The following is a 21,238-nucleotide window of genomic DNA, read 5'->3' as shown; positions in this document are numbered from 1 at the left end:
CGCGATTTTTGAATATTTCGAATTCAAAATAACATTTTTTTAACGACGTGCAATCGACTCGGCTCGGATGGATGTAGTGTGTACGTTCTCATTGTTTAAATAAATAAATTGTGAATTTTTGTTTTAGTGTTTGCTCAAATTGTTTAAGTCTTTTGTAATTCGGTCATTGATTTTTGAAGTGATTTTTTTACTAAATTTAATAATGGACACGATATGAATTTGTTTGGTACAAAATTTATTTATTTTTATTCGTTTGTTTACCAAAATGGTGTTAAATGATTTGACTATGTTTGTGTTATTTTTAAAAGATATGTCAAGTGAAAATATATAATTTTCGTGGACCTTTTGTGCCGGCAAGGATATAATAATGGTGTGTTTTCGATTTCGTGCACGTAAGTTTTCTTTAAAAATACTTCTAATATTTATTAACTTCTCGAAGGAGGTATTTATATTTCTATCAGAAAATCCATTTGGCTTATTTAAATTTTTTTGGCGTTTCAAGTCATTTTGAATCGTAGGAAAAAGTTTGTGTATGCTTAAGCTGAAATTTGTATTTTCTTCGATGGTTTCTCAAAAATAGCCGAACCAATTTTAAAAATTCAAATAAGGATAAGGGTTGCTAAAATTTGAAGGCTAAGAACAGCTTAAATTTGTCTTTTGTCGACAATTTTTTAAAAATAGCTAAACCAATTTTAAAAATTCGAATAAGGATAAGGGTTGCTAAAATTCGAAGGCTAAGAACAGCTTAAATTTGTCTTTTTGTCGACAATTTCTCAATAATAGCTAAACCAATTTTAAAAATTTAAATAAGGATAAGGATTTTGCCCGACGATTGTCGTGTCTTTATGATTAGCAGAGAAATGTACAATTTTTTGTCTAAATTTCAGCCAAAAATTCACAATCAGAATAGAACAAATTGAAAAGATATCATTTGGGAATCGTACTAATTAGCTTTTGGTGAATATCAGTCGTGCAGTTTTTCTGTCATCAATTGTTGAAATGCTGAAATTGTTAAGTTAAAAACATTTGTGAAAAACATTTTTATGATAAGGTTTATCCTAAAATATTAGAGGCGTACGAAAAGTCATCGAGTTGTAAAAATTATCAAAATTTCAGATGGGCTGCGCTTTTAGGACATACCTGCGCTTGTTTTCGTACTACAATTAATACAATTACAATTAGTATAAGTTGATTTGTTTTTAGTAAAAGCAAACACGTTTATTTCGAATTAGACAGTTGAAAATTGTATCTAAATAATAAGGGGCCAATTCTGCGGAAACATTGCGTGCGGTGTTATGGCAACGATATCTTATGTTTCTTTCTTGGTACTAAAAACTGTATAACTTCTATCTAACTGCTGTACGATCAGGCGTAAATATGTAAAATAAGCCTGATCGAATATTCACAGTTTTTAGTACCAAGAAAAAAGTATAAATTAGTGTTGCCATAACAACACTATGTAATCGTCTGTTACCGCAGAACTGAACCCTGAACTTTAATGATCATTATAGTCGAGTTTGTTATAGAAATCACAGAATAATCGAAAATGACAATTTTTATATATCTTTACGTTTTAAAGGTTTCTGAATATTTTGGCATACCTTAGAAAAAATGCATGTGTCTGTGTACGAATACAAATTTTTGTCGACGATTTCGGGAACACAGATCAACCGATTTGAATAATTCAAAAAACATTCGATTTGCATTGATATGGAGACGTGCTGATTAGTTTTTGGCGAAGGCAGATCTAGCCGTTTCGAAGATACGGGGCAAAAAGTGCCGAAAACGGTAACTCGGTTTTTAAGAGTACGGAGCGTCTGGTTTGAATAATTCAAAAAACATTTTACTTGTATCAACAAGATGAAGAACTGATCAAATTTTAATGAAGGCAGGTCTAGCGGTTTCGGAGATCTAGTAAAAAAAGTAAAAAAACATGCCATCTGGCGGTCAAAAATGATCATTAGACATATGCACATCAAATTATCGGATATTTTATAGAGATTTTAACAATAAGTATAATTTTTGTTTACATTCCTATAAGTTCCGTACCAATGCTTATCCGTTAGACGGCGGAGCGGCGCTTACGCGCTTCGATATATCGTCTTTATGCAGTTAAAGTAGTACGATTTGAAAAAAAGCTCAGAATTTTCAAAATATTTCAAAATACACTTTTCTTCAAAAAGTCTTCTTTTCAAAAAAAGTACATTTTTGTCAAATTTATAGTTTCTCCAAAACCTAATTTTTCAGAGTAAATTTTTTTCAAAAATGTTAATCTTTTTAAAAAAAATTTTTTGGTACTGGAAGTTCCAGCAATTTGCCTTAAAGCACGATGCCATGCACCACTAGTACTATCTTACAATAAGCAATATTAAGATAAAATAAGATAAAAAGCTCAAGTCCACATTTCTTCAATCCATTCCCATTAATGAAGCAGAAAAAAGAGTCTCTAATAACAGCCATCGGCTTTCTGCTTACTCCGCTCCGAGCTCCGTTCTCTTCTCTCGCGGCTCTTTCAGTTGAGGCGCAATCGGCATTGCGCAGCCCCTCTGGTCGGGGGCGGCGGCCCTCTCCGGAGCACCCCCGGGAAGCCCCCGACGTTGCCGGTCGTTACAAAGGCCGTGTCATCGTTTAACATCGGCAGGACGCGGAAACTGGACTTATTTGGGAATGGTAATATCGAAAGTTATAGACTAAAATAGGAGATATTTGTAAAGATCAAACTTATTTAAATCAAAATGTTATTGTAAGTGCAATAGTTATTCTCGGTTATATGTTTTATATCGAATGGCAACACTAAGGAGATACAGTTAAGTAATATAAAATCATAGGTATCGATGCGTTCCACTTATAAATTTTAAGGCGTGAAGTCGAACTAGTGTTATTTTGATATTTGTGCTATTTGTAGATTAGTTTTACAGCCGTTCACAGTATTAAAAATTTAGATAAATGCTTGTATGAACACCTTAGGAATGGGACTTTTTGACAGTTTCGACCAAAAAAAGTACTTAGAGTCAATTTTTTTTTATTTATCTATACGAGGTCTGTTCAAAAAGTACCCGGAATTTTCGTTTTTTCAAAAAAATATTTATTTATTCGTCTACATTAATGTGGTCCCCTTCAAAGTAGTCCCCCCCAGATATAATACACTTATGCCAGCGTTTTTTCCAATTTTCGAAGCACCCTTGATATTCACTTTTTGATATGTCCTTGAGCACTCTCAGCGATTCGGCCTTTATTTCTTCAATCGAGGAAAACCGCCGTCCTTTCATGGGTCTCTTCAACTTTGGGAATAGGAAAAAGTCACACGGAGCCATATCTGGTGAATTTTTGCACTTTGCAACACTTTATTTCATTTTTTACGCAAAATTTAATACAAATTCTTTGACTTTTCAATTCTTCCATTGTAAAAATCGCCGAGCTCAGAAAAACACGTCGAACCTTAGCGACTACCACAGACAAAGTAAACAGTGAATATAGCTGAAAATTTCATCATACTTTAGGGGCATATATACCAACACAATAAAAAAAAAATTTTGACAATCAGACACTCCAGACCCGCGAAATTTAATTATTAGTAATTCCGGGTACTTTTTGAACACACCTCGTATATATACATTATTTCCATATCTCAGACAGACAGAAGTGCTTGGTATGAGAGATTATGAAAACTTTCATATTTCATATATACATTTAATTAATATAATATCTATTATAAATAAAATATCTCTATCTTTATATATGTTATTATAATTTATTATAAATTGGCCAACTTTTTGACATTTTTCACAAAAAAATACTTAGAATTGGCCAATGTTACATTTTTGATCACAGTATTTATTGAAGAAAGTTATTGACGGATATAATATTTCATTATTTTTTTTATAGAATAGTCGAAAATTTCATAAAAAAATCATACTCGTGATGCACACATTTTTTAGTGTCGTCAATCATTATACACATTTGTATAATGATAAATTATAAATTATATATATGTATAATATTTACAAACAATAATGTAATCAAAGTCATACTTGAAATATGGCATGATCTGTTTAAATTACTAAAGTAATTGCTGATTAATAAATTCTATAATATTCGTTCACACAGTGGAAAGCAACGCCTAAACAAATATTGTTTTCGTAACTTCACTCATCATGTAATAATTGTATTTGAAGAACTTCATGTAATTAAAATTAACATACATTCAATTACTGTTTGTATTTTTTTACTTTTTCGCTGGTAATATAGTTTCATTCTTTGAACAGCTGTAATATTTGTCTTGTCTAAAAAATTGAAGCCATACTTTTATATTTGTTTTATTCATCAAGCCCTGCACATAGCTTGATCTATGAATCATTTTCTTTTTTATGTGAACTTTAATGCATTGATGATCATCAATATTACGAGGTAATAAATTAACCATATTATCAACGTTAACAGGCACATTTATAATTTGTCCAAATATTCCAAATTATCCATTTGCATGTCGCAATCGTCTAATTTGCAGGAAACACAACCTAGGTGAAATTAACCTTTCATATACAGTATCTAGTTTAGGTAGATAATTTGGTATAGGTGGAAATACAAACCCGTTTAATTTACACAAAGTGGGAATTTTACCCGAATTTAATGCCTTTCGACAAGTTTGGCATCCAACCTGATTATTGAATCAATATTCAGAAAACCATTATTGAGAATTTGTTTTTGAGCTTCATTTAATATTTTTAAGTCACTTTGAAACCAAAGTCGATCACACACAAAACATACATAGCCAAAGCTGCTATCATTTGTAAATTGTTTTTCGAACAATTTTCGTGCATTCCTAAACAAATTGAAGTCTTTATATGGAAGTTCAAATACTTCATTTGACTCTTGCAAAAAATCAGTTCTGTCACATTATTAGTCCTATTATATGCAGAATCATTAATTTGCAATTGACGTGATGTAGTGGCTGTATCAGAAAAAGTTACAGCAGTACTTTCATCTAAAATGATAACAGAATAATATGTATAAATGTGAATAGTTGTAGCGTTTTTCGATTCTTACTTATGTTAATGGTGTTGATACCTGGTTCAAGATTTTCTAATAAATTGGCAGTAACCGATTATTTTCCTGCAGTTGTTTTGTTTGACGATGTAATCTTGATCTTTCAGAGTTCGTAAGACGCTTTGAACTTGCATCAATATTTATAATTACTATTATCTTATATATAAAAATGGATCGCAAAATGTGTTGGTAAGCGCATAACTCAACAACGCCTGGACCAATTTGGCCAATTCTTTTTTTAAAATGTTCGTTGATGTCCAAGGATGGTTGTTACGGCGAGAAAAAATCGAATAATTGCCGGGAAAACCCTAAAAACAGCCCTTTTCTTTTTTAATCGAGTAGGCAACGAAATTTGTAGAAAAAACAATGATCTATGTCATGACATTTTGTGTAGTTTTTGATAATCTAATTTTTAATATATTTATATAAACATAGAAATATCTTTCTATTAACTAACGAGCTATATTGGCAGCCAAAAACATTGTTGTAAATGAATTAAATTTCAAAATTCAAGAACAAATTACAGGCGAATCAGTTGATTCGGCAACTAACCAAGACGATCCACCGGAGTTTTTAAACTCGCTGCATTTGCTAGGATTGTCACCTCACAATCTTCAATTAAAGGTTGGATCGGCAATTATAATGTTGCAAAATATCGACCAACTATATTCAAAGGATAGTATAAAGCAGAAGATGTTCTCGCTGCATCCCAATGCGTTTCCAGTGCGTTTATGGTATCATTAAGTATTTGTGGTATTAATTTAGAAAACCCATGTTTTTCACATGGAAAATTGTATGTTGTTTGTTCCCGTATAGGAAAACCATCAGATTTGTTTGTCTATGCGCCAGGTAATCGAACAAAAAACATCGTTTATCACAAAGCACTACAATGAAAATTGAACTGATTTTTGAATTATGATTTACATGATTAAAATTACTTACTTTTAAATGCTTATAGTGTTTTATTTGATTATTTTTAATTCACACGGAATTATTACCAAGGTGACGGTTGTGTTCAGGATAATTTTTTGCAAAGAATAGAAAAAAGGTAAGCACAAAACACCGCCACATTACAATATTTTTTGACAGGACGAAGTCTGTCGGGCCGGCTAGTAATAAAATAAAATTAGCCTTCATAGCTATCATGAAGGAGAAACATGGAAACTTTCTTTAAATTTCCAATAAAGAAATATTGTTTCCACAATTTCACTTATCACGTAATTGTGTTTGTAGAACTTCATTATTGACTGCTTGTTTGTTTTGACTATTTCGCTGGTGATACATTTTCAATCTTTGAGCAACTGTAGTATCTGGCTTTTGAAAAAATATTTTCCATTTTAGTAATAACCTCAAAGGTATATAGTAACCTCGAAAAACTCGAATAATACAAATTACTTCAATAAACCTACATTTCTTACGCAGCGCAGATTTTTCATATGTTTCATTATTTGCGATTATTTGCACTACAATTATTTATAGGAGACAGGATAAAATATTATTCCGATCCTGACATTTTTATCAACTCATGATTTATACTATAATTTAACCTTAAAAATTTTTGACATAACACCGGAAATTTGAACAATATGCTTCACGCTTTCGGAGACGTATGTATAAACGTATGAAGCACGCTTTCGGTGACGTACGCACGTATAAAGCCCCGTATAGAAATCATATCATCGAGAGCCACTGACTCTCGCTTCAGCTTGGCATAACAATTTCCGTTGCATTTGTACGGATTTACACCCACGTCACGCCTAAAGAAGTTTCACTTCAAAAATTTCATCTTTTTTTTTAAAAAAAAAAAACAAAAAGATTTTTGGTATGGGAAATTCTAGAAATTTGTCTTAAGGCACTATGCCATCCACCACTACTTTGAAATTATGTAATCACCAAGTCTATTTTTTTTAAGTAAACTTTAAAACAAAACTCTCGATCCAGAACCTATCGGTTCTAAGGCTCCACTCTACACGTATCATTCGCGCCCCACCAATTCCCGAACATGTATCCCACTTTTAAAATTCCGTGCAGCTACGCGTAGCTCTTCTACGTTCAGTACGAACGGCGTAGCGGCGGCGGCAGCGCCAACTAACACAATAGACACAAACACACCCATACAAACACACTTATACAAACACACCCATACACACACAAATAATAGATATATTCATATACACTCTAGTGTGAAATTCAATCCCCGCCTGTGTACGTATCCAACCCAGTTTATTTATTCAACAGTGCAAAATTTCCTTGTCTGTGTGTGTTACCCCTTGTGTGTGTCTGTGGCCCCGTGTGCTCATAAGGGTGCGGCCGTAGCTGTCAAAATTACAAGACGGGAATTTTGTCGAAAGGATTTTTATTTACCTCAAGTGATTATTAGTAGTGATTTGAGAGAAGGATTAATATTCTAGTTGTTGTTATTGAGGTGCGTTTAAGTGGTGGTTTTATGGTTTATGATTTTGTGTCCAGGTGCAACTATTGGTGGTTGATGGGAAATTTTGTGTTAGGGTATCTACAGTGACGGCTGTTGATTTTTTGATATAAATATTTATGTTGTATATATATTTAAGCAAAAAGTAATTTATTAAATTAGTACTAATTTTTCCAACAAACAACAAATATTCACTCAAACAGAATCTCTCTTATTATTAAATGGTTTATAATTGATATCTATAGTTATTTACATATGATGGATGGTTTGAATTCAAAATATTTCAATTTTGTCTACTAAGTTAGAAACTTTAATGGGTTTCATAATTAGTCAATTAGTAATGAATATAATATTTATTACATGTTTATTTATTTAAAAGAGTTAAGATTTACAAGATTTTTTTGCATCATATTAGAATGAATGTCATTAAAAAAATATAATTTTATTCGCAATCAAGTATACTTCAATACTATTTTTTTTATTCATTATGACAATCATTTTAACGCTTTTACAAGATTTTTCATCCAATAAATCCGTCCTTTTTTTCAAACCGGAATTTACATCATGATTGAATTAATTAGTAAATAAAATTACAATATGAATTGATTTTGTTATCTGTAATTTAGGTTTTAAATAGTTTAGTTACAATATTCAAATTACAAAATTTACAAGATTTTTAAGCAGTTATTTTTACAAAATTTGTAAATAATATATAATTGCAATATTTCTACTACTAGGTATATAGTGCAATAATAAAGGTTTTAGATAGTTTAGTTACAATATTCAAATTACAAAATATACAAGATTTTTAAGCAGTTATTTTTACAAAATTTATAAATAATATATAATTGCAATATTTTTACAAAAAAATCAATATACATATAGGATAAATTATAATATTTTTATACACACTTATTCAATTGTAAACATTATAAGAGCCTTTTCATCACATTAAAATTTCAAAAATTTATAAATTTGCCTCGTAATCCATTTTTTACGCTGATTTTATCTTACAAAATTTTTCGAGAAAATCACGAATTTATTTTGATTATGATCTGAAAGAATTGTTTTGCGAAAATAAAATTGCGTTTATTAATTAGCTTTATTAATTTCTGTACTATGTGAGGAATGTAAAGAAAACGTCCAAAACATTTGAAAAATTCAACAGATTGCTTTTATAAAATAATTATACATAGTATTATAAATTGTTAGGTATGTTATGAAATAATGAACATTCTTGAGTGTATATATATATATATATATATGTATATATATATATATATATATATGTATATATATATATATATATGTATATATATATATAATAATTTTTAAATATTAGGTGTCAAAATTTGTGTAAAGATTCTAATAGATCTTCAAACAAGTTTCTCGTGTACTAATTGCGCAGACTTACACTAAAAATTATTTTGAATTAATTTAATTCTATAGAATATATTTTGAATAAACATAACAGGCAGAAATTAAACAAAATATATATCGAATAAATTGTATAATTGATTTAAAACTTTGACACTCTTGCTAAATAATTATTTTACACATTTTGAAAAATATCCAAAGTCCGAAAAATAATTTTGTAATGAATCGTTCCTAATTAATATAAATTATTCTGAGTATTACTATGGCTTGATATTATGTTTTGAAAAAAAAAATTAGCTCGCTGTACTATATATAGTATAAATAAATTTAAATTGTCTTGATGTATAACTTTTAACAAAAAAATATCTTTATCTTATATAATGCACAATTTTACTACATGATTATACTAAAGGTATAAAAACAACAAATACAAAGGGTTAATATAGAAAAAAACTATATATAAATAGAAATTTATTCTTTAAATTAATTTCTAAATTTAGTTTCTCTGAAACTATAGATATTGATGTTATCAAGATCTAATATATATTTAAGGCCAAAATTTGTGTAATGATTTTTCTTTTCACCTAGTTAATTTGCCATATTTTTTATAAAATAGATTTAAAAATGCAAATTACGTTCAAGAAAACCAGTGTCAGGTCAAGGTCTTAAATTTTCGTAAATAATTTAAGAAGTTTCTGTACCAGATAGTTGAAATTATTCTTAGTTTATTTGATTTGTATGTTCCATTAACCTATTTCCAGAATTACGCACATATTTTAACAAAACATTAAAAAAAAACAGTTCAAGTGGTTTCTGTGAACATTGACAAGTGTTTTGAAAATTTTAGTAATTTTTTTACTACAAACTGCATTAAGTGATAACAAGAGAGAATAATTGTGATCAAGAAATATCCAAAAATATATAAAATTAGAAGAAAATCATTTAGGAAAAATATATACATACAAAGATATAAATAGAAGATATTAGTAAAATCAAATTATTATTAATTATTTGATGTGGATGAAAAAACGAACAAAATTGGCAAGTTTATGGCAAGAAGTTGGATAAACGTTAAAATATCTATTAAAAATTAGAAGATATATAAATATATTAAAATAATAGAGTAAACTGATATATGAATATTTATTGATATCATTGAAGACATGAAGAATGAAGGAATATAATTTGAAAATTTTATAGCCACTACATATTTACCCACGCTTTGAATTTTCTGGACAGACTGAAGAGTTTATTCTAAAACTTCTAGAGACGCGTTGAAACTTTACAAAATTATATATAGTTGTTAATATATACAAAACAAATTTCTATACAAGCCTGTGATATATAATTCTTCATAACAATGCTGCAATCCCAAATTTAAACAACCCCAAAAGTCGTTTACCAATCCTTTACCATGGCTTGGGGTTACTGGAGCGCCTCAGCAGTTTTACCAGATCGTGGTAGATCCCCAAGACGAGGAGGTTCTTCAGGGGGTTCTCACAGATCTGGTGGGCCTACGTCACTGGAAGAACCTCCACCTTCGATTTTGCCTGCGCAGGAAAGTGAGCCCTTGGAGCTGGAGGAGCCTCTGGCGAGTACTTCGAATGGTGAAGGTTCCAGGACTTCGGAGGCGGGTTCTAATAATAAGCATGATGAAAATGGTGGCAAGGATGAGGACAGGACTAATGGCAGGAGACCTGGCAGTCCTGATGATCCTTCCAGTCCTGAACCTGATGGACCGAGGGTTCTTATTGTGCCGAAGAGGAGAGGATTACCAGGTAGAGGATAATAGACTCATGAAACCAATTTATTGGTTTATTCATATTGTTGAAATTTTTGTTTTTGTTGTGAAAACAAAACTGATTTGTTGTTACTGATTTTTTTTGTATTTGGCCAGTGGTTTTCAACCTGTGGGACACGTTTGCCTAACGTGGCACTTGCAACTGTTCCCTAAAAAGTCGAAAATAAATTGAGAAAATAGCCGAACTAGGTGTACGTATTCCACGATTCCACAAAAAATACTTTCACGTTTAAAGTATATTTTAGGTTTCTGTAAGATTTGTTTTCCTCACTTCTAAAATTATTAACTTTACAGAAGAGTATATTCTGGGTTTTTGTAAGATGTGTTTGCATCACTTTTAGAATTCTTAACTATGATATTTTTATGTATATTTTTATATAAATTTGTACAAAATTTTTAAAATGTTGTACAAGGTATTCATCATAAGACATGTCTATGCATCACATGATTGGTTTTTAAAGATTTTTGGATCCCTTCCTTGGTAGATAAGTGGTGATTGTAAAAATTTAAATCAAACTCCTCAACATCACTGTTTTGTATTTTTTCAAAAATTTTTGTAAGATTTGTTTTTATAACTTTTAAAATTATTAGTCTCATAATAAATATAAATATATATATATATATATATATATATATATATATAATTTTGTAGCTAATTCCACAGTTCAGTATTTATGAAATTAATAGTTTAGGGCGCAACAATTATTTTTAAAAAAGGGATGCAGGTGCATCATGGTTGGAAACCACTGTTTCAGCTTATAATTTCTTCTATCTATTGGATTTATTTATAATATCCAAAGATGCTTACAAAATTTCTAAAAATCTGCAATATTATCGTGTAATTGTTTTACAACTCAATTTTATTAAATTATTCGCAAATGCCGAAGGAATTCTATGGGAATTCTTATTGCAAATCTGGATTTTATGAAGTTTTTTCTTTAGCCTTACAATATATTTCATATTCTGATTTTATATATATATATATGAGTATATACACTCATACCTCATATTGCGTCGTGTTCCATTTTTTTTAAAAAAAACGGCGCCAATTGGAATGGCGCCAATTAATGTTTGGTTTGGAAAACCAAGTAAAGATCGATTATATGTTTCAGGGTTACAAAAATGCCACATTTTTGAAAAATTAAAAGAACTGAAATTTCTATCACAAACATATAAAAAAAATAAAACAAAATGGACAACCTTTATGTAAAATCACCATTTATTGAGTTATAAATATAACTATCAATCCAAACAAAAAACCTATTCAATTAATTTATGAAAAACAAAATTAAAATACTGACTGATAAGTTTAGTGGCTGCTTATATTCTTCTACAAAAATAGGTCCAATTTTGAACAGCTTCTTCAAATCTCAGATAAATGTCCTGGTTTCAATTAATATTTTAGCTACTGCCTGGATTTTTTTTATATATCTTTTTCCCCGGCTAGGGTTACATTAAATAAAAATCTTCATGGCATTGTCTATCAAAACCATTCCTTTGGATATTATTAGAATATCTAGATTTAGATATTGGTTTGAAGTTTTAATTCATGTTTTTCGAAATTTTCTATGAATCGGTGACAATTTAACTTCTTCATCAGCAAATTGCAATTCCTGTTGCAGCCATAGTTTATTGAAGACTTCTTAGCTGTACGCGGTTAGCTATTTATTTATGTCAGTTTTTTCAATTTAAAAAAAAGTAAAAAAACTACCTGAAATAATGCAAATTTCAGTTGCAATAGTAGTTCTTAATTAGAGAGTTCTGGGTAGTACGCGATCAGCAATTTATTTATGCCAGTTTTTTTTCAATTTAAAATCTTTTAAAAGAAACAACCTAAAATAACGCAAGTTTCAGTTGCAATAGTAATTCTTTATTAGAGAGTTGTGGGTAGTACGCGTCATCAATTTATTAAGCGGGTATTCTACTGTAGAAGCATGAATTTTGGCCGGTTTTTGAAGCGCTGTATAAAGGAAACAAATAATATTTTTACTATCGATTTTTTATGATTTGTTTATTGATATTTTATTATTACATAAAAAAATTGTTAAAGAAAAAAAATTAGAATTCACAAAGTTATAAACAGCCAAAGTGGGGGTTCAAAAAAAAGAGGGCGTCCTGGCGTGCATGATTCCAACCCTCCTGGTGATCCGAAACATAAAAAATAGATGAATTCTTAATTATTATAGATACCGCTATCGTATGAACCTTGGATAAGTTAAAAAAAAAATTTTTGTTTGAATGGCGGCAGTTTCATGTTTTTTTTTTAACAATTCCGATTTTTTTAAAAATACTAAATGAAAAGATATAGTTTTGGGAAAGGTCCATGCGATAAAGCGATGTATAGAGAAGATCCTCTCCAAATTTGAAGTAAATCGGTTAATTATAACTCGAGATATCCTTACCGCCAGCTCGAAAAAAGTAGTTCCGAGAAAATCGCGTTCAAAGTTTTGAGACGGATAATAAAACTAAAAACTAAAACGGATATAACTCAGGTAATAATAGTAATTTTGAAAAATCTTTTTAATGACATATTTTTGAATAACTAAACTTTTAAAATATGAAAAAAAAATTCGATTTTTTCAAAATTCTACAGTTGAATATTTAATATATAATTTTTCTTCAATTTCAAAAGAAATAAAGAAAACTACGAAAATTTGTTCTAATTAAGTAGCGATTTAACTTCGAAAAAAAAACTATAACAAAGAATGCAAAGTGAGGTATGGGAGTTATAAATTTAAAAAAATCTGGCGGAAAAAATAATGAATATAAAGGCATTAGTTCAAAATTTGCTAGAAAAACCTGTTTGGTTTGGTTGCAAGTTAAAAATTCGTTAAAAAAAAAAACATGTGTGGTTTGGTTGCAGAATAGTATAGTTCCTATCTATAACATCACATTAAATTCAGTTGTTGATGTGTTACCCCACATTATCAATTACCCAGGTCTCGTCTCCGAAGACGAGTGCGACCGGCGTTCAACAAGCCCCGAACACTCCGTCATATCCCTCTCAAGATCCTCAAGTCACCGCCGAAGACGCCAAACGACCTCAACATACCACCAAGACGCCTCGACAGGCAACAATACCTCGACCCAACATCCGCCGACGACCCAGAGAGTCATCATGGTTCCCAAGAAACGAAGAGGCCTACCAGGCCTGGTCTCGAGTGACGATTCCGGAGACGATTTGGAGTCCTGCAGGAGCATGGTGCACCACGGTGAACCGGTGCAGGATCGGGGCGATCCTCCGTCTCCGACGCCTCCGGAAAGGCCCCAGTCGCAGCAGACGCTATTATTGTGCGGGGCACATGCTAGGGCTCATGCTGCACTGATGATGCAGGCGGCTGCTGCAGCTGGGAGGGACGTGACGGAGACTTCGAGTGCGGCCAGCACCCTGCAGAGAGGGAGCAGGCTGAGGGCTAGCTTTGCAGGTGGAATTATTGATGGGTGTCGAATGCTTGTTGCACGATAGAAAAACTAAAATTTTATTCAGTTAAAATTTTTTGTTTGATAGGACATTGATGTTGTTTTTGGATTTTGTTCGATGTTGGCATGATTAGTTGCTTTTGTAGTGCGTTCAGCATCATTTCTTTATTAATTTGTCACATTTCTTATTGTTGTTAAATCATTCATCTAATATAATTTTCTAGCATGTTTCATGGAAAATTTAAAAAACACTTGCTACACAGAAAATTAATTATAGCAAGCTGAAAGTTTTTTTTTAAATTTTTATCACTCTTGTATATCAATCCATTAATATTGAAGAGCTATATATATTTAAAAAAAAATTGGCGGTGCATGGCATCGAGCCTTAAGGAAAATTGCTGGAACTTCCTGTAACGTTATTCAAAATTGTTCAAAGCTCAGAGAAGAAAATTGAGATTTTTTCGAGAATTTTGAAAATTTATGAAAAATTTGAGAAATTTGAATATTAAAAAAAAAAACATGATTTTTTTTTTTAAATTGAAACATTCTGTAATGGGCCGAAAATCGAAATTGAAGGTTTCTAAACATTGAAAATTGTTTTGAAGGTTTCTAAACATTTTGGCATACCTCAGAAAAAAAGGATGTGTGTGTGTATGTATGCATACAGTTTTTCGTCCACGTTTTCGGGCGCACGGATCAACCGATTTGAATGGTTCAAAATACATTCAATTCCTATTGATAGGGATATGTGCTGATTAGTTTTTGGCAAAGGTAGGTCCAAGCGATTAGGAGATACGGAGCAAATAGTGCAGAAAATAGAAATCGAGTTTTTGAGAGATCGGAGCATCCGATCCCAAAAACATTCAATTCGTAATCACGGGGAGGAGGGGTGATTAGTTTTTGGCAAAGGCAGGTTCAGCGGTTTCGGAGATACAGAGCTAAATGTGCAAATATGGCAGTTTTTGAGAGAACTAAGCGCCCGATTTGAATGATTCCAAAATCTTTCTGCTTGTTTTAACAAAATAATTTTGAAAAAAAAATTGTTTGCTTCAAAATATTTTTTTAAATTTTTTTTTTCCAAAAATTTTTTTTTGTATACCGAAAATAATTCAGATTTTTATTTTAATTCTGTTCTAATATACTTTAAACAAATAATTTCAACTTTCCAATTTAGTTTATATAATTCTTATAAATATTCGACAATGTTACAATATTTATAATAATCTATTTTAAAACATTTAATTATTCCTCGATTTCGTTACGGTTCGGGAAGTTCCAGCAATTTCCCTTAAGGCACGATGCCATACGCCCCACTAGTTTTTTTTTGAAAATTGTGAAATTTTTTGATACTTATTCATGTTGGTTGTTCCATACAGTCGCAAATTCCTGATTTTCGACCGCGAAATGGCATTTTTTCTAAACTTTTTTCTGGATCTCCGAAACTGCTGGTTCTGCCTTTGCAAAAATTACATCTATTCTTCATTCCGTCAATATAAATAAAATATTTTTTTGAATCATCCAAATTGGATGCTCTATTCTCTCAAAAACCTAATTGCAATTTTCTGCCTCGTATTCTTTGGGCATTCTTTGCCTCGTATCTCCAAAACGGCTGGACCTGCCTTTGTCAAAATATAATCAGCACGTCTCCTTATCAATTGGAATCGAATGTTTTTTTTTATTTTACATCATTCAAATTGGTTGATCCGTGCTCACAAAAACGTGGACGAAAAATTGTATTCATACATATTCATTCATTTTCTCTAAGGTGTGCCAAAATGTTCAGAAACCTTTGAAATGTAAACTTATGCAAAAATTTAAATTTTAGATTTTTAGACAATTACTATAATTTACCCTACTAGAAATTAATAAAAAAGAAATATTTCCTTTTCAACTTCAATGGTAATTTAACAAGGAATATATAATACCTTAGACGTTCATTAGATTGAAACTTTGTAAAATTATTACTGAAGACAACTGAAGATGGCATGTCGAAACGTTTGACAATATAAATTTCTAGATTTTTTTTTATTTAATGTACGAATAACAAACATGAACCTTCAGCTTGCTTCAATTTATTTACTAGTTTCAAGTATAATAAAATATTACTCTTTATGTTAAGTATCGCCTGAAGATTTTACACTGACACACACACATACACACACACACACACATATATATATATATATATATATTGTGTGTATTTTTCGTTGATAAATAAAAAATTCAATATTTACTCTGTATGTGACCCAGATTCATAATCGTTTCGTATCTGCATAACAATACTTTCATAATAGTTGTGTACGAGATAAATTAGCGTCACAATTGCGCCGGATTTTTTTTTGTTTTGTTAAAAATACATTTTCCAACGAAAAAATATATATGTATATTAATTTCGACGTCATCCACATGCGTCAGTAAAATTTAGTTGAACTCGTTAATAACTACTAACTAATTTGGAGAAAGGAACTGCAAACTCATAAATTAGAAAAAACTGTGTTGACGTTAATTTTAATGAGACCAAAATTATTTTTTAAATAATATTACTTTATCCCAAAGCAATATTATCTTTCAACCTTATTATATACTCAAAAATGTGATTGAGTTTTTTTTTAATGTTTTGTATACTACTTTCTAACAAAACAAAAAAACTCGCATCAAATTTTGAAGTTTATTAATTGTACGGTGGAGCGATCTTGTACGCAACTCAAATGAGGAGTGAATTTTAATTCTTTTATAAATATACACACACACACACATATATACGAGTATATATATATATATATATAAATATATATATATATATATATATATATATTACACCAATGGTATATTCTCCATTAGTAAAGTTTTCATCTAGCGAGTTAAGTAACAAAGTTACATAGAAGCAGTACCTTCTGCGAGAGCCTCAGAGAACAAAATTTATCTAAAAGGGGCTCCCCGTGTTTCTTGAAACCTTAATACGGCTAGTAAATGTTTTAGCCGCTGAACAAGTTTCGAACAACTATACTTTATCCAACTGAATTACTTCTGTTTAATGAACATATGGGGATACTGTATATATAATACGAAAACATACGTTTCTGTTTTATCAAGACCATCATCATATGCAAATCTTATCTATATAAAATATTGCAAAACAATTGATTCTTGAATCTATGTTAGTTGCTTCAATAGTACTAATCAACAATTCTATATGCTGAATTCCTTCAGTTTTTATTCACATATTAAGTAAAAAATAAATTTTTCTACCCAGATTCTATATATATATATATATATATATATATATATATATATATATATATATATATATATATTACATTATATATCACAATAAAAAAGCGACATATTGAATTTAACATTAATCATAAACAAAATTCTGACAGTTCAAAAAAAATGAATTTTTAACGACTTCAATAAGATACAAATAAATTAATTATTCCAAGTTATGTTATAGGCAATATTGGCAATCAAATTATAGATATAAATTATATCATTATATTAAATTTCGACCAAAAAGGAAATATTTTGGCATTTAAAAATTTAGTGCCTATTGGATATATGAAATTGACATTCAATATTTTTAAATTAAATGCAAAAGTAAAAAATCTGATATTTACATAAAATATTATATATTCAGATAATGGTACTGCGTTGATTTAGACTAAAATCTAATTTATTCATTGATTAAAAAAAATATTTTACTATTTGACATAAATAAAATTAAAATAAACGCAACACTATGATGCGTTGGAATTAATTGTCGAAATGTAAAGAAATTTGTGTAATTCAAATATAATATTATTTTTAATATATCACGTATATTATAAGAACTTCTGCAAAGCGGCAAAATATTTTTGATGGCAAAACAGCGTTTGCCGGGTCAGCTAGTATATATATATTTATATTTTTTGTTATTTATGTTATAATTATAATGAAATGCAACATTTGCATTATGTCCAGTCCAATTTTTTTAATAGTGAATTTAAATTAAACTCACCAGTACCTAAATTATACTTATAACTTATTTTATTCGACTTTTACATATATGAATGTATTTTTATTTTTTGCACACACACATACACACACACACATATATATATATATATATATATATATATATACTTATATACTTATATGTATATGTATATATGTATATGTCAAGCACCACCGTTTGCAGAAAATGGATCGATGATACTCTCAGATAAAACTTCTGTACATTCCAGTAGACATTTATAATTCAGAGATATATTAGCAAACCTATATACCTATGTATTATATATACATACACACAAACACATACATACACACATATTATACAATAATACACACATTCATAGTTTTCCATTTGATTTCATATTTTTCCAAAATATTTGCCTGAATATTAATAAAGTGTTCTACTGTTCTTGTCCAATAGATATTAGAAAATTGCATGTAATTTCTAAATATTTTTTTATTTAATGCCTATTTTTTCAAAATGTTTACCTTTATTTTATTAAAGTGTTCTCCGTTGTTTAAAAAAATATGGTGTTGCCCTAATAGATATTACAGAATTGCATGTAATGTTTAAATAATTATAGATAAGAATATGAACATTACAATATAATCAATATAAATTTATTAAAATATTACATAAAGATACTTACATTACTCCAGTGTAAATAATAATCAGGATCAAAATGATTTTATGAAATGGATGAAATTACTTTATTACAATTTAAAATAAATAAGCCGAGTGTTATTCGAGAGTATTTTGTAACTCTCTTGTATTTTTAAAACGTCAAGAAGTTTTTTTTACCTTGCAAAAATCATGTTATTATTATATTTTTTTACCTATGTTTGCTTGAAAGCGTCAAGTTATTAGAGGTATTTTGTATGTACTACTTCCTTACATACATGAAGTCTCCATTTTGGCTCCACAATGCCTCATAAGTACTTCCTCGACTACAATAGACTTTTTCTTTTGTGGCTCGGATGTTTATGGGGAGACGTGTTTAAATTTCTTGTCGTGTGGAAAGGAAAAACTCCGGCAGTTCTCATTTTCAACGGATTTGATAAGGGATATATATGTGTATATATTAGAGATGGGCTTATCATATCCGAAGCCGGATCGACTCGGATTTGACTCCGCTTCAGGGAGGAATTATATCCGCTTAACAACTCCACGACTCCGACAACTTTGAAACCGAAATACTCGACACAAATGTGTTCTATAGTGCGTTGTTTATGCATCTGAGGATTTGTCAAATCCGATTTAATTTTTTGAAATGAAAATTTATGAATAAAATAAAATTAGAAAAATATCAATAAAATATTTTTTCTAAAAAATTCACAAATAAATGACGAGTTGTAAAACTTTTCGGTCGACCACATGATCGACTCAATGACTCGTAATTTTAACAGTGTTGACCAAAGTAAAAACGCAAAACTTGAGAATCAAATTCAATTTAATTATTTTGATTTTGATGGGAAAATAATTGATTTTGAGATTAATTTTATAATAAGGTTGTCAAATATCTCCCTTCCGCCTTTTTGTATTATAAACCAAGAGCAAAAAAGCGGAAGGGAGATATTTGACAACCTAATATAAGAATAATGTAGTAAACTTTGTAATAAAAGCAAAACATTTATCATAAAATATTTTCACCAAATAATAATACTTCTGCTTTCTAATTTTTTTTTCTGCTATTTTCATTCGAGAATTAATATTATATCGGGTAGTTCGATTAGCATATTATTACTTTCAGACAATTATATAATTGTGTTTTTGCTGCTTAAATACTATTGACGTCACTGACTCTAAAGTATTGTTGTTTCAGGCTATGTAAAAACCAGATTAAATATATTTTGTTTCGTGTATTTTTCGGTATGTATATTCCTGATCGTCGTCATTCACGGCCAAAGATTGTCGTAGTTAGAAATATGACCCCTTACTATTAATAAATTATACATTGGAGCTATTCACACTTGAACACAATTTCATTGTGCCGTATCTTTGAAGTAATATTTTTGTATTTTCTGGAAAAAACCGTATACCTAAAAGGTCATAAAACTGCCTGTGAGACGAGAAAGCGACAGCTTTCTTCCCAAAGCAAAAACTCGGTAACAGATTTAGTACCAGTTTAGGAAAGCCGGATATGACAAATCCGACGAGACAAATCCACACGGGGGAGGAGTTGTATCGGAGTGATAACTCCGAAGTGAGTTACCCATCTCATATATATATATATATATATATATATATATATATATATATATATATGATCATAGGTATATGTGTTTCATCTTGACTCGTTGAAATTCCATTACCATGTGTTGTTTAGTGAATGATACGTTTATTTTTGTGCCTGTTCCGCATGATGCATCTCAATGTCGTACCCGGATAACGCGTCATTCATCATTTATAACGTCACTCTATCAATTTGCCCCAAAGGTTCAGAGGATTATCCGGCACCTTCGCCGTGTCCCCACGTGCGTCTGCACCACCAACAGCAACAGGCGCATCAGCATCAATATTATACGTTGCCGCATTTGCGTACAACCCAACATCAACAGCAGCAACACCGCACTCAACATCATTCCTATCACTATCAACATCAGCAACACGGGGGCGAGATGTCCCAGTCTGCAACGGCAGGTCTGAATACATCTTCGCATTCTCTGCATACTTCTACGACGAGGAGAAGACATCGGTCTCACTCTCATCATGGTGATACGGCTGCTACTAGGTCGGCCAGGCACCATGAGGAGAGGCAGAGACAGAGCGATGGTGAGGAATTGTATGAGAGACAAAGGCGACAGCATGGTGATGGTGATGGTAAAAGGTTCCAGTACGAGAGACGGAGATCGGCGGAGCAGCAGAGACAGAGCGACGTCGAGGAATTGTATGAACGACAACGGCAGCAGCACGAGGAAGACAAGAGGTTCCATTACGAACGACGAAGGTCTATCGACCAGCGCCAAAGCGACGGTGAAGAATTATACGAACGCCAAAGACACGACGACGCCGGCAAGAGGTTCCATTACGAAAGAAGGAGATCCAATCAGAGTGATGGTGAAGATTTGTATCCCAGGGGCGATAGTGATGAGAGATACGGCGGAGGCGACAGCACTTTAACCAGGAGACAGAGGGAATTGGATCGGGAGGAGCAGAGGTTCTATGAAAG

At 30.8% G+C, this 21,238-nt stretch overlaps 1 protein-coding gene across 3 annotated transcripts in view; it reads left to right on the top strand.

Moving 5' to 3' along the window:
* The window catches only part of LOC113365662 (atypical protein kinase C), an 89,160-nt gene that overhangs the window by 38,208 nt on the left and 29,714 nt on the right, over positions 1-21,238 (top strand). Inside the window, exon 1 of one of the 3 annotated variants that reach the window (XM_026607180.1) lies at positions 345-392. The exons of the other annotated variants lie outside the window; for them this stretch is intronic. Coding sequence (XP_026462965.1) covers positions 368-392 — 25 coding nt within the window. The 5' untranslated portion in view covers positions 345-367. Of the gene's footprint in view, positions 1-344; positions 393-21,238 lie in introns of those variants that run through there. 3 annotated transcript variants of the gene reach the window in all.

Source organism: Ctenocephalides felis, unplaced genomic scaffold (assembly GCF_003426905.1).
Source record: "Ctenocephalides felis isolate EL2017-DRISC unplaced genomic scaffold, ASM342690v1 CF-g0.4_SCAFFOLD_01170, whole genome shotgun sequence".
NCBI classification, from domain to species: Eukaryota; Metazoa; Arthropoda; class Insecta; order Siphonaptera; family Pulicidae; genus Ctenocephalides; species Ctenocephalides felis.
Note: the sequence above shows the minus strand (reverse complement) of the source record. Positions and strands in the feature narration are given on the sequence as shown.